The sequence below is a fragment of the Ambystoma mexicanum genome, chromosome 7p (genome assembly GCF_040938575.1).
Source record: "Ambystoma mexicanum isolate Mex_15411 chromosome 7p, UKY_AmexF1_1, whole genome shotgun sequence".
In the NCBI taxonomy this organism is placed as follows: domain Eukaryota; kingdom Metazoa; phylum Chordata; class Amphibia; order Caudata; family Ambystomatidae; genus Ambystoma; species Ambystoma mexicanum.
In genome coordinates, this window is record NC_090939.1 from 969,538,316 (window position 1) to 969,552,454 (window position 14,139).

General features: G+C 48.9%; 1 protein-coding gene across 1 annotated transcript in view; it reads left to right on the forward strand.

Moving 5' to 3' along the window:
- Positions 1-14,139, forward strand: part of ZPLD1 (zona pellucida like domain containing 1) — a 395,074-nt gene that overhangs the window by 293,270 nt on the left and 87,665 nt on the right. The window contains exon 10 of the mRNA XM_069636318.1: positions 5,830-5,959. Within this exon, the coding sequence (XP_069492419.1) occupies positions 5,830-5,959 (130 nt within the window). The remainder of the gene's footprint in view (positions 1-5,829; positions 5,960-14,139) is intronic.

Genomic DNA, 14,139 nt, shown 5'->3' on the forward strand with positions numbered 1-14,139 from the left:
ATTGATGGCAGCATGCTCCGACACAGAAGACGGGGATGTCGAAGTCAGATCCATCCATGACCTGTCCCAATCCCCCTGTCTGTCCCATCCCGTACAACATGAGGATACCACGCAGGGGCACCCACAAGACGACGACTGGCCATCCCCCACAAGCCCTGTGGCAAGGCAACATGAGGTCAACAGCCCCTCTGTGACACCCCCGCAAATGGCCATGGCCCAGCAGAGGCAACAGTCCCTCGACCAGTTAATCGTGCAACAGCAGCAACTGGCCACGCTCCTCAAGGACCATGCCGATGAATGTGGGGGCACTAAGGCAGACATAGAAACATCAACTGAGACACTTAGGGCAGAAATGGAGAGAGGTACAGAGACACTAAGGGCACAAATGGAGAGTAGCACCGAGAGCCTGAGAGTCCAAATGGAGAGAAGCACCGAGAGCCTGAGGGGGGAACTGCATGCGACGTCCAAAGACGTATGTGCCGAACTTGCCGCAGTGCGCCGTGTGCTCACTGAGCTCTCGCAAACCCTTAGGGACATGCATGGACGTGAGCAGGCAGAGACATCATCCGTTGCAAGTTCCGTCCAGGGCAGCCCCCAACGTAGATCTGGGAGGAACCTGCGCTCCACAGGCAGGGGTGCCCCTGATACCCGCAGAGGGGGCTTGCAATAGCGACAGCCCACTGACAATGAGCATCTTTGGACACTGGTGTTCGGGGGGGAGGTAGGAGGGTGGAGGGGGTGTGTTGGGCTCACTTGGGTGGCGGGTCGATAGGGTGTTCAACATGATATCACATATGCCATAAACAGTGCACGATCAACCAATGAGATGTGTGGACATTGATCTTTGTGTACTAGGCCATCATAGGCGTACAGTCCATATTGTGCATGTCCCAGACACACACAGTGCCACGAGTCCCGTGTCCATGTATCAGCCACCAGGCGTGAGTGCTAGAAGCATGCATCAATGAGATGCTGACGAATGTCACGGTCCTCCGGTGCCTCGCAGACTCCTTGAGGTGCTGCCACATCCCCACCCTCATCATGACCATCATCAGGTGCTTGCAGTTCTGCGTCAGGGGGCATGGGCACATTTCTACGTACGCACATGTTGTGGAGCATGACACATGCCATCACCATCTTTGCAACCTTCTCATGGCGGTACAGGAGTGCCCCGCCAGACCTGCTGAGGCAGCGGAAACGAGTCTTCAGTAGGCCGAATGCCTGTTCTATGACTACACGGGTACGTGAGTGGGCATGGTTGTAGTCCTCCTCATGCTGGTCCCGTGGGTTCCGGACTGGTGTGAGGAGCCATCTCTTCAGTGGATACCCAGCATCACCTGTATGTGGACGAGAAACGTATGATGTGGAATGCCATCGCTACGTACGCACACCCCCCCTTCCTGCCAGGTCATTGCCGCATCACATACCCCACATCATCATGCATGAAATGAGACTCACCGAGTAGCCAGGATCTGTTCCCTGCGTGTCGCTCCATGTAGCGTGGTATAGTAGAGTTCCTCAAGACCATAGAATCATGGGTTGATCCAGGGAATCTGGCACAACAATGTGTAATGATCCTGTTGGAGCCACACACCATTTGTACATTCAGGGAATGAAATTGTTTACGGTTGCGGTACTGGGCCTCCATGGCATGTGGGACGACCAATTCCACATGGGTGCAGTCGATGGCACCAATGCAACCCGGTATGCCGGCAAGTGCATGGAATCCCACTTTTGTGTTTGTAATTTCCTGCTCCGAGCGTGGTAGAGAGATGTAGTCGTCTGCGTGCTGCAGGAGGGCATCGAGCACTTGCAATAGTGTCCGTGAGAACAGTGGCTGAGAAATGCCATGCAACTGTCCGACTGTGTGCTGGTAGGTGCCTGTGGCCAGGAAGTGGAGTACAGACACCACCTTCAGTAGGGGTGGGATGGAGGTTGGGCTATCTATCATGCTGACAAGGTCAGCCTGTGTCATGTCCACAATGGCGGCTATGGTGTCCCGGTCCAGACGGTAGAGGGTGTGGATCTGCTCATCAGTGAGGTTGAACGGATGTGCTCGGAGGCGTGGGATTGCGGGCTGCCTGCGTGGTGGTAGTGGCTGTGCTGGCGGCCCTTGCTGGCCCTGCCTTGCCCTCCTCCTCCTCCTGCGTCTCCTCCGTGCGGCCGGTTGTAGTTGGTGTTCGTCTTCTTCTTGGAGTTGGAGTACTTGCAGTGCTATCAGGTCCCCCAGGGCCAACATCGCGAGTCCTGCCGGTAGCATTTCGGAGTGGGTGTGGTTGTGGGAGGAGACTGGGTGTGCAATTTATGTGTTTTCAGGCTGTATGGCCTCCACCTGTGGTGATTCATTCCACCTGTGCAAACTGCTCTCCCCTTTGGCCGAGCACGTCCCGCACACAACGCTGCAATTCGAGGAATGGCATCTTGCTATTGCAATCATGTATTTGTACCCGATGGCCGTGTAACATTGGTTGATATGTTCATTCTGCTGTGGTCCCATTGTTTCACATACTATCTGTGCAGTCGCGAACAGACTTGTGAAGGGTCAGTGGAACGTAGTACTCGAGTAACGGTGGGCCCTCATGCATCACTGTACCGAGTTGCAACGACGGGCGGGGCGTCCCATTTGTGGGTGAAGGCAGTTGCCATTTTCACACACAGCCGCACTAGATGGATTAATTAGTGATTTCAAACGGCCACAGATGCCTCTTCGACGTGATGTTGCAAATGAGGAATTCGAAGGGCGGCGCTTTTGGTTTTCAGCTAGCGGCGAGGAAATGCCCACAGGTCTGACTGCAAATATAACGTTCTATTGTTCAATGTCCTTGAGACAGGGGCCATGGCGAGGATGCAATGATTGATATGAATGGTTTGGGATGCGCAATAGCGACGTGGGCGATGAGGCCGGACGTTCCCAAATACATGTTACTTCACTACACTGGAATTACGGGCTGGGGCACGGTGGATTTTGCAGGCTGCATAACGCACAGACTCAATGGATATTTCTAATGTTATGTGAGTAAATATTCAGGCGTTTTAATCCCGGGATGAGGGTATGATGAATGGATGCATGGGCAGGTGATTTGATACAGAGTTTGCCATGTACAGGGCTTCTTGGAATCTATCCGCCTCCCCTGCGCTATGTGATGCAGGGCTGCCATAGTGGGACCATCGTATATCTGGCCTTGTTGAGCCCTCCCTGTCTCGACGCGCCCTCAGACACTTGTGTCCATGCACGTTACCAATCCCATCTGATGGATTCTGTTTTGACAGACGCATGCACAGGTACACTCGTTTGTGATGGTGTTTACACCTCGATATAGATGGTTATGAGTCGCAAGTGGTTTTGGGGTGGTGATGATCCTTTGGAGTGGGCTAGCATGCATATGGCTGTGGATTTAGTGTGATCATTGAAGTGAGTTGTTCGGATGTAGTTCTGATTGCCATTCTGTTCTTTTTCTTTTCTTTTGGTTGACAGGTATCTCCTCCCCTTTTGCCACTGCCATCTGTATGCCACTCCTGCAGATGGCTTTTACTCCCGACACCTGCTGCTTCGTGTTAATCAGTGGAGCAGCATTACGATCTTATGGGACGATCGCCAATGGGCCACATGCCCTTACGCAGTACTAGTGGCTCGGAGCAACATTTCGGCCTTTCAGCTGGACTAGTGCCTCCCCATTGGGACGGCCCTGCGGTTCTGTGCTCTTCCATGTTGCCTTTTCGTACGTGAATGTGGCTCTGTGTACCATGATGGAACAGGGCGTCACACAAGTAGTGGCTGGTCATTTCTTGCGGATGCAGCCCACAATGGTGAAATGTGTTTTGGAGTTCATGGCCTAATGGCTGTATGGGCTTGGTGATTTTGTTGTGCATTAAATTTCTATTCTGATTTGGCCCGTGTAGCGTTCTTCTTTGCAAGTGATGTGGCATATTCCTATTTGGGGAGCGATGTATTGGGAGGAGATCTGCATTGGGTTCCAGCTTCGGAGTTTAGTTGCGTGGTACTGTACTAGGCGCGTTTGCCTACGAAGCCCAGTGAGGTCAGGGATGGGGGCTGCCAATATGACTGTTTGAATGTTGTCATGCTCAGGGGCGGGGGATTGGGTTTTGTGTAACAGATGCCGGTCAGCCAGGTGGACTGGTGGAATGATGTGATTTTCGGAATATTGCTGGTCACAGGTGCCTGTGTTTGCGTGCGTTTCGGGGGGGGGGGGGACTGTGGTCATGTCCATTGGATTGGCTTCTGTATTCGTGCCATCTGTGCCCTGCAGCTCCCATTGGCCCCTCTTGTGTTTCTTTTGTTCGTTGGCATGCATGGGTGACTTGTACATTTCACTGGTTGCATTGTGACTTCATTGCACCTACGGGGAGTTGTACTTTGTGGGCAGGGAGCGGTGTACAGGCACTCAGTGGGGCCGTTTACGGTTGATTCGCGATGCCGTACTTCTCACCATGGCGGAATGGTACATTCCGCCATGCTTGATGGCGTTAGGTACATGTCCGCTAGGGTCGGAATTAGCGTACCCTTGCGCCATGGTGGTATTTACGGTTTGGCATGGCGCGCGCGCGCGTGCTTGGTGCAGTTAGCGTTGGCGTTCACTACGGTGTCGCTAATGGCTTCGTACTTTGCGGTGATGGGTCATAGTCGCACCGAGCGCTATTCGATGGCGGTATTGCATTTCCGCCATCGTTTTCTGAATTCCGCCAGGGTCGTAATGAGGGCCAGTGACTTTAAGGGGATTGCATGCCGGTGTCAATTGAGCCTGGCTCGTGCTTTTCGCTCTCCCCCTGCCGCGCACGCTGCTAGCATCGCTAAGGTGAAAAGTTTTAAACTTGAAGATATTAATTTAGCATTTATATAGCGCGATGCACCCTCAGGGGTCTGAGCGGTGTTTATTATTTCCCACAGTGTGTGGTGCTCGTTTATTGAGCTCGGAAGGGTGAAAGGCTGAGTTTGGCCTTGTCGGGATTCGAATCTGCGTAAACAAAATGTGCACAGTTGTCAAAGCAAGCGCTTTGACTTGCTGTGCTATTGGACGGGCTAATATTTGGCCCGCTTCATGATAAAGTGTCGTCTCAGGGGGGGGGGGGTAAAACGATCTTTTGTTTTCGCGGGCACAGCCGGAGTCCCCCAGCAACGCCAGTTCTGAAGCAGGCCACAGAAACAAATGGTTGATTTGTGACGCCTCGTATAAAGCGCACACATAAACAACTGCCAATGATGCTGAGTGCACAGAAAATGTTGGCAAATGAAAGAAAAAGAATGGGAAAGAAAAACTTCCCAGGTACTGTTTAGGTCCCCGTGCAGGGTCGAAAAAACAGCTTGTGTTTTAGGAGCTGCACACAGCCCATTATATAGGCCCCAAGAGGCCCTTATTCTTTGTAATGTGTGGGGGTGCTTTGCGCCAATCCCCCCAAGGCCAGCCTGCGGCTGACTAACCTGCCTAAGCATCCAGGGTCTCCCGGTTGTACTGTACACATATATCCTCTTGGAAGGGTGAGGTATTTATTACCTCACCCTTCCTGCCTTTCATGTGCTAGATTCTGCTGGCTGTCTCCCTTATCTGTGAGACAGAGAGGGGCACTGACCTTGGAGGCAAGGCTGTGCCCCTCTCCGCGCCTGCTGCCATGTAACAACAGTTCCATGGCCTCGCCTAGGGCTGCCCAGCGGCATTACCCAAGACTATTGGCTTTCCAATGCTTGTTCAACTTTGATAACATGTTGCAGTATGTCACGATTGTATATTGCTAGTCTCATCTTATCACAATAGTTCTCTGTTTCACCAGTGTTTAAGTGATTTGCGTACATGCAACATATTTTCTGTTTTTTAGATGGGAAACTGTACGTCACCATACAGAAGAAAGAGAGATGTACGTGAAGTTCGGGCAGCTGCATCGTCTGAGGATATTTCGGCACCAGCAACAGTGACCTCAACAGGGATTAAAACTAGCACTGACAATGGTAATTATTTCAGTTACTTGATCACCATGTATTTTTACACTTTAATCATTGGTTTCAAAAGTCCTACAGCATGGCAATCGCACCATCTCTGGAAACTGTGGGGAATAATTCTTGAATAAGACTTAATTGGCAAGATGCATTACATACATCTGTGTTCTGTTCAGTACTGCCATCTTGATAAATGAAGCAGATGTTCAGTTTCAGCTTCGATTCCTGTTATTTTATTTATTTAATTATTTACTGACATTTTTGACGGCACTGTCTGTGAACACATGGAGGTGTCACCACAGTTTAGGACCATCTCTCAGAGTGCTGCATGATGACTGGACCAGTTATCAATCAGCTAAACTGCAGACTATGTCGTATTGGCCAATTACGCCTCCTTCCAGAAAACAAAAATATGTTTTTAAATAACGTTGATGAACATTGTTTTTATACTATATCCGGATGGTCGACACAGCTGTCGACCATCTGCATCCGAAAGGTAAGAAAGGTGCAGGGTGGGGAGGAGAGCAGTCTTTACTGCTCACTACCAAATTTCCTGGCCTTTCCACATACTTCCACCTACCGCCTGATTTAACTTATGCTGTTCCCTGCACAATCCTAGGCTCTCCCCTTCCAGCGGTAGCCGTAATTTGTGTTTCCTGTCTTTTTTTCCAGGTCCCGCTTTGTGGTTACTATTTACTGTAGGTCTGTGCCCTTTGCCCCTCTTCTTCTTCTAGCCCCCCCCTGAACTGTGTAACTGTTTTGCGGTGATCTGTGCCCTTAGGCTCTCTCCCGCTCTCTAGCTCCCCCCTTAACTGTGTACCTGTGTAACTGTTTCTAGGTACCCGTTACTTGTTAGTTACCTGTCTTCCACCTTGTTTGTTCTCTATTGTGTGACCCCCTAACCCCTCCTGGTGCATCCTGCACCTGCCCGCTTGTGCTTCCTCCTCCTCCTACTTTACCCCTAGTACCCTCTATGGTGCTCTCCGTTCCTCCCATCTTCTCTAAATGCTGCTCTATCTCCTACTATATCCCTCTCAATGAATCTGGAAGGAAGAAGTTCTAGAGGAACATCCTGGTCTTCAACCCAAGCCTCCCTATCTATGATACCTACATCAGTGCTTCCTCCAGAAAGACTCTTACCAACATCATCTTTGTTGTTCCCTCGCCAGACCTATGGACCCCTCATATGGTCTCTGTTCTCTCTCCTTTTTCCTCCTCTCCCATTGATGGTGGCACTATGTGGGAGGTCCTCTTGGCCTCTTTCCACTCCTCCAAGACCATCGTTAACGTCTATCTGAATGGCACTGTCTTGGTCCAGGGCCCGCAACCCAATCTCCTCCCTTTAGATAGACGCTTTCCACGTCTTATCAACTTCCTCCCTTTTCCTGCTACTCCTGCCACGACCTCTGGCACCCTTCTCTTCCTCTTCTTCTTTCTCCCCTGCCCACCCTCGGGCCTCTCTACCACCTCTGCAGGGCGTACCTCAAGCCTGTACACCTCCATGGAAGGCTTTTAAATGTGTCACCCTGCTCCACTTCACTGCTAGCAACTCTTGTTCTGCTGTGAAACACTCCTCTGACATCTGTCAACTCCTTGAAGAACTCGACCTGGATGTCCTCACTCTCACCGAGACATGGTTCACGGCCAGTTCTGTCACAAGATTTGACACTCTCCTCTGCTCTCTGTCCCCCAGGTGAAGCCTACCCCAGCACTGCCACCAACCTTCTCGGCTATCCGGGCCATGAAGCATGTGTCAATGGAGGCCTTTGCCACTACATTCTCTCCTCCTTCTACTCCTATGGCTGACTCACACTCTGACACAGCCCTCTCTAGCCTGCATCTTTCTATCACTAACACTCTTGATATCCTAGTTCCTGTCATGAGAATCCGCAAAGTGGAGGGCATCGGGAACATCCTCTGACAAACTGGCCTGCTGCCTGCTCCAATGGCAATACAGACTCTCTGTCCTGTCCAGGAAGACAGCCCACATCCAAGCTTGTGTCTCTGTGGCCTCTAACAACACAGCCAAACTCTTCAAAATCTGCATGGAGCTGGCCAATCCTGTTGCAGTCTACACCTACCTCTCCTGTTGCCTCCTAGGCCCTTTGCACTGCTTTGGCTTCTCACTTCACCTCTAAAACTCAGAACACCCTGTCCTCTCTCTCCTCCTCTCTTTCCTCTTCCTCACCATCAAGTTTTCTTTGCCCCCTCCTGGCTGCCTCTCCCTCTCCTCCTCCTTTCTCCTCTTTTTCAGTGATCACTCTTGATGACGTTTCTAGACAAGTCCGATCTATGAAAGTGTCGTCCAAGCAGGTGCTCCCCTGCTGCCCCATAGCTATTAAGGACCACATTGTTATCCTCACTCCAGCCTTTGCCCATTTCTGCAACCACTCTTTTGCCACTGGAAATTTCCCCTCTCCCCTTAAACACTTCCTTGTGCAAACCCCTTCCCCCCAAAGAAACCTTTTGCCGATCCTTCCTGTCCAGAAAACTACAGACCAATCTCTATCACTCCTTTCCTGGGCAAACTCTTGGAAAATCTGGCCATCTCTCAGCTTACTGTCCACGCTGAATCTGTTTGTTGTCTCCATCAGTCTGGCTTCAGAGCAGCCAGAGGCACAAAAACTGCTCTCCTGAATACCCATGAAGATCTGCTCAATAATCTCGACTCTAGCCTTCCTTCTGTCCTCATCCTCCTGGATCTTTCCTCTGCTTTCGGCAGAGTAAATCATGCCATCCCAATGAATCGTGTAAGCGAGAACCTGGGCATCATGGATCAGGCCCTCGCATATTTGACCTCCTTCCTCCTGAACCGCCCCTCTCAGGTCCAACTGGGGTCCTTTCTCTCCACCACCTCTCTTTTCAAATGTGATGTTCCCCAGTGCTCCAACCGCTCACCCTGGCTTTTCAAAATCTATGTGGTCAGTTCGCCCACTTCATCTCTACCTTCTCCCCTAAATGTCAGTAATATGTGGATGACACTTCAGGCTCCCCTCTTCCTCCTCTCAGCTCTCTTTCATTCCTGACTGCCTATCCGCAATTCAGGATTGGTGCACCTTTCAGTGATCTCTGCCTCAATGCAAGCAAGTCTGAGATCCTCTTCATTGGGACCCCTGCTCCCGCTTTCCCTCTTTTACTCTGCCTGTTCTCCTTGGGCCATCTCCCTGCGCCTTCCTGTGAGGCAAAAAACCTTGGGGTCATCTTCGACTCCACATTGTCCTTCTCTCCTCACATCACAGACCTCTCTAAGAAGTGCAACTACCAGCTGCACCTCCTCAGAAGTATTCTTCCTTTTCTCACTTTCCTCCAGAAGCTCACTGTCTCGTGAGCCCTGATTCTCTCTAGGATGGACTACTGCAACAGCCTCTTTCTTAACCTGGCTTCCTCTACTCTCTGCCCTCTGCAACTAATCCAGAACAGGACTGCCAGACTTGTCCTTGGCCTCAAGCCCAGGGATCATATCTCCCCAGCCCTGTAATTTCTCCACTGGCTCCTGGTTGCTGCAAGGATCAAGTTCAAGACCCTGTGCATTTTCTACAAGGCTTTCTGGGGCCGGGGGCCGCACTACACCCAACACTTTCTTCCTAAACATCTTCCTTCTCAAGGCCTTTGCTCAGCTACCTCCAACTCTCGGATGGTCAGACGGTTCTCCCGGCAGAGAGTGGGAGGTAGTTCTCTCTGTTCTGCAGGGGCCTCTCTTTGGAATGGCCTCCCTGCCTCTCTAAAACTCGAGCAGGACCACCTCTAATTCTGGAAGCAGCTTCTGCTTTCTCTCTTTCTCTCCCTTGCTGACCCACGTCTGCTGCGTTGACTGGTCACCTGGTTACCTTCAGAACCCGAAGGGCTCTAGGCTCCCCCATGACATGTAAGCACCTGTACTCCCTCCGGGCCTCTGTGCACTTAGGGGTTATATTTGTAACCCTACAGTCCTCTGCCTCCTTGCACTACCCAGAGCCGACTCACCCGGCTGCTCTCACTCAGAGCAATGCTGCCCTGATCGCACTTCCCTTTTCCCTCCCCCTTGCACTTCTCCTCTCCCTCTCCCCCTGCACTTGCACAATCTGAATGACACAAGGCCTAGTAAGATAGTTTGTTTAATCCTCCTTATGTCTCCCTACCTTGTCTTGTCACGCCTAGAAACACTTGTGTACAGGTGCGTTATACATGACTCATCATATATCATATCATAAATACAAATCGAGAAAATGCTATTTGTCTGTTCTAATGAAACTTTAAGGGCCCTCCTTTTCTAAATTAGAAACAGTATTTTTCTATTTCTAACAGGGTTATTAAAAGAATGAAACAATGCATACTGCCCTGCATAGGACTACAGGACTTTAATTGTACATGTATTAATGTTCTTTTATTTAAAGATTTTGGCTTGACCCATAGAAATAGCATTTTCTGCTATTTCTATTGACTTAAGTAGAATTTTAAAAATTGTATTATTATTACTTGTAAAATTCTATTTAGAGTGCTGGCAGAGAGGTTGTATGCATTCAACGCTATAGGCTCGATGTCCTTGTTTTTAAAGACCCATCTAGTCCCCATTAGAAGCAGAAACATGATTTTGAAAATTGGAACAGAACAGTTCGTAAAATAAGCAATGGCAATAAGAACAGTTTGGGCTTATTAATATAATGCCTATTATTTCACCTTTTACTACACTGCTTAGATGCGGGGCAAATATGTCATGGCACACTTCGAATTAATGTAATAGCATTAATGCTATATTTTGTATTGAAAAAGGAATGGAGGGATCCAGGGTCAGGCGAGGACACAGGGCAAATGTGGTAAATGTTTCTTTTTATCTGCACTAAGTGTATAGCTCAGGGATTTAAATGGTTAACTGTGCCATGTGCTGGCCGGCACTTTCCAAGTTCAAATGTTGGCATCGCCTAATCAGCCCTTCATCCTTCTGCTGTTGATACATTGATTAACATTACATTTGGTAGTAACTTAGAAGTTGGAGGGTTCAAGCATGAAGCACTATAGATAAACAGTTGATATACTAACATATTCTTGCAGCATTAGGGAAACTCTAGACCACAGTAGCATCAAAATTGAATATTTTGGCATGCGCAAGATTATAGGACATAGAAAGATAAAGCAGTCAATTCGGTTCTATATAAGAAGCTCTTGAAGTGGAGCATCCAGACTGCCGACCCTAAATAGACAAATCCTACTCTATACCGGTACCCTTGCAAAAAAGCCACTGAAAGAAAGCCAAAACGTGCGTGACATTTGGAAGGTTCCTGTCAGAGGGAATTGTGGTGTGAATGTTAAACTGCAGCCTGCATCAAGTACAATGTGCACACATTTCACCTGACTAGAATCTGTAACAAATACAGTTTCTGTGTGATGCTCGTCCTGAGCGCCAAGCCTCCAGTTGCTCTGTGCATGGAAGGTTAAAGGGGGTGAGGGCAGGCTTTATGGAAGGGGTCCACCCGACCCTTCCTAGAGACTCCACTGCACCAGCAACAGCCACTACTTTTGTCCATAAACTAGAAATACTTCCAGAAACCAGATATGCTCAGTCACCAAGCAACCAGCCTTGTGGCTACACATATGGTGATAATGGAGCATGACCCTGACCCAGAGGAAGCCTAGGGATTCTGGGTCCATGCATCATGAATTACCAGACTCTGGCAATCTGAGTCTGAAGATAATAAAATGGGATAATAAGGTGATTCAGAATCAGGCCTTTGCGCCAGGGCCTTTGAAGCTATTCAGTTACAATAGGATTATACTTTTTGTGGGCCCCCCATTCGAATTTGATAAGAAAGCTTCATAGTTTTTCTTAAGTAGTCATTTGGGGGTTAAAGCTTCCTTCCTGGCTGCCTTTCTTTGTTTTGCTATGCAGAGGACAGTAGACAGTAAACCTGTCCTGTGATTTCCAATAGGCTTCACATCCTCTCTATTAATATTTCTAGGGTTTGCCAAAGGATGAGGTCACAGGGCGGAATGGAAGGTATGCACATTTGCCCTAAAGAAACATTAGTCATCACATACTGAAGGCTGCAGCACTTTAATTGTGCACGGGTGACAAAGTCAGACTTTTCAAAAAACTGTTCAATAATCACAGACATGTTTCATCCTTCTTTTAGCTCTTTGGTGTGGGGTATCTAATATGCTGGGAAAATAATAAAGTTTAACAGTGGAATTCATTAAACTATCCAACCTTAAAGTTAAAACCGGGGAAATCACTCCTTCAATTTGCATTAGGAAACTTATTCTCCTAATCTACCCCACAGCTGCCTCCCCTAACAGGGTTCCTTTACCTAGGTTGCACTGCATTCACTCTTCCCATTCCTTATGATGCATGGATTTTGTGATCAGATATATGCCCCTGGGATTTAAAAAAAAAAGTCACCAACTGAATCTGGTTGTGCGCCATAAAACGTTTTTACTATTTGTCAACTACCCTTTTGCATTTTACATCATAAGACTACACCAGATCAATCCCTTTTTATTATTCACATATACAGGCAGGTCTTCACAGCTGTAGGCAAGAGGGACCCCAAACATTGTTTTCAGATTCCCCACTACTCCCATAGCACAACATGTAAGAATGGCCTGAAAAATGGTGGTGGGGCCGATGGAGGCTTCCCTTCCCTGTGGAACTTCCATTCCATAGAGGCAATGCTTGTCCAGCCCTGGTGATTTTGGACTTTTTAACAGGACTTCAGTGAAGGACATGCAGAGTGTTTATAAAATGAGTGGCTGAAGGCAGGCCTGGTAAGACGTTGCAGCGTGTTTAAAACTCCAATTAAGTCATTCACTCTCAGAAGACTGCTTTGAAAAAAACCTGGCAGGCATTTTGAGTGCAAAGTCAGATGGTACGGCTTGATTAAAGGGAGCTGAAAGAGTTCCCATGAGGAGGAGTTTTGTGTGGAGAGAGGCAGGAATGTGACAAACATGACCCTTATGCACCCCACACGACTCTCAACACAAAGGCAGAGAAATGACAGGTGTGCCTCACTCTTAGGCTCATGCCACGATCCTCGATGTATCGCAGCTGTGAGAAACGTTATTCGCTCAGACAGCCGTTCAAACCATACCCGATCGATGACTTGGATAATATGGAAATGACATCGAACGAGCAAGTCGACTGAATGCAATGCCAGAAATGAATGACTTTGTCACTGACATCACGATGTAGCCGCATTATCCATGAAATACATATTCATCCATTCATGAAGTTTCACAAACATGCACTAGTTTGTTGCATATAGCCACAAAGCACATTCTTATGACTCGTGTAGGTAGAGGACGGACACACATACATATTTCTTTATATTCATGTTCTTCGCCAAAGCTGAAACCGCAAGATGCGAAAAGTTCATATATTTGACTTGCTCATGCGTAAGATCAAAGACACCCATGGTAATGGTGAAGTATCTGCACTGTCAAGATAATGTAAATGTGCCCAGAGAACAAAGGTAAAGCAGCTCCCGCCTGGGGGTAGAAATGGTGCCGCGCTGTTCTGTGCTGCTGGTGAAGAAGTGTTGTGCCAGTAGGAAATGGGTAGAGGCCCCCGCCCAGAGAGGTAACGAGCATTCAGAAGAGCAGTGGCCGCATCAGTGAGAGAGAGCATAATGGTGTAGGTGCCGCCGCAATGGAAAATATTCTGCCAGAGGGACGAATAGATGATGGTGAGAGTATGGGCAAGCAGCTGTTTAAATCAACTGGCAGTTAGCCGCCAACCACCTGCGAATTCCCGAGAGTCCTATACTAAACAATCAGAGCTGAAATAAAGGAGGACCAGGCCCAGCTGGCAGTGGGTGGAATATGAAGCACTCGGCGCTATGAGAACAATATGTATGAATATGGCCCTCTCATTGATCCCGTGCCACCCAGTGGTGAATTATGCTGTGCTCCGACAGCAGAGTTTAAAAAGGGGGATAACTTGTCCACGCTCGGACGGGGACAGAGAAAAGCTCCTCCTGCTGTGAGATCCTGGGCCTTCGGCAGTGAATAATGAAGGGCTCCACGTGGCATGAAAAAAATAAAGGAAAGCGCCAGGATGGCAGCAGTGCGTGCCTGCACTCTGCTGTGCCACCGCTCATCTGCTCTGTATTCCCTGACTGGGACAGTGATTTGACTGTTCTCGGCGCTGAGGAGCTGCGAAAGTGTGGTACTTTCTGCTGGATTTCAAGTCTGGAGAGATGCAGGGGATTCCGCCTGCTTCC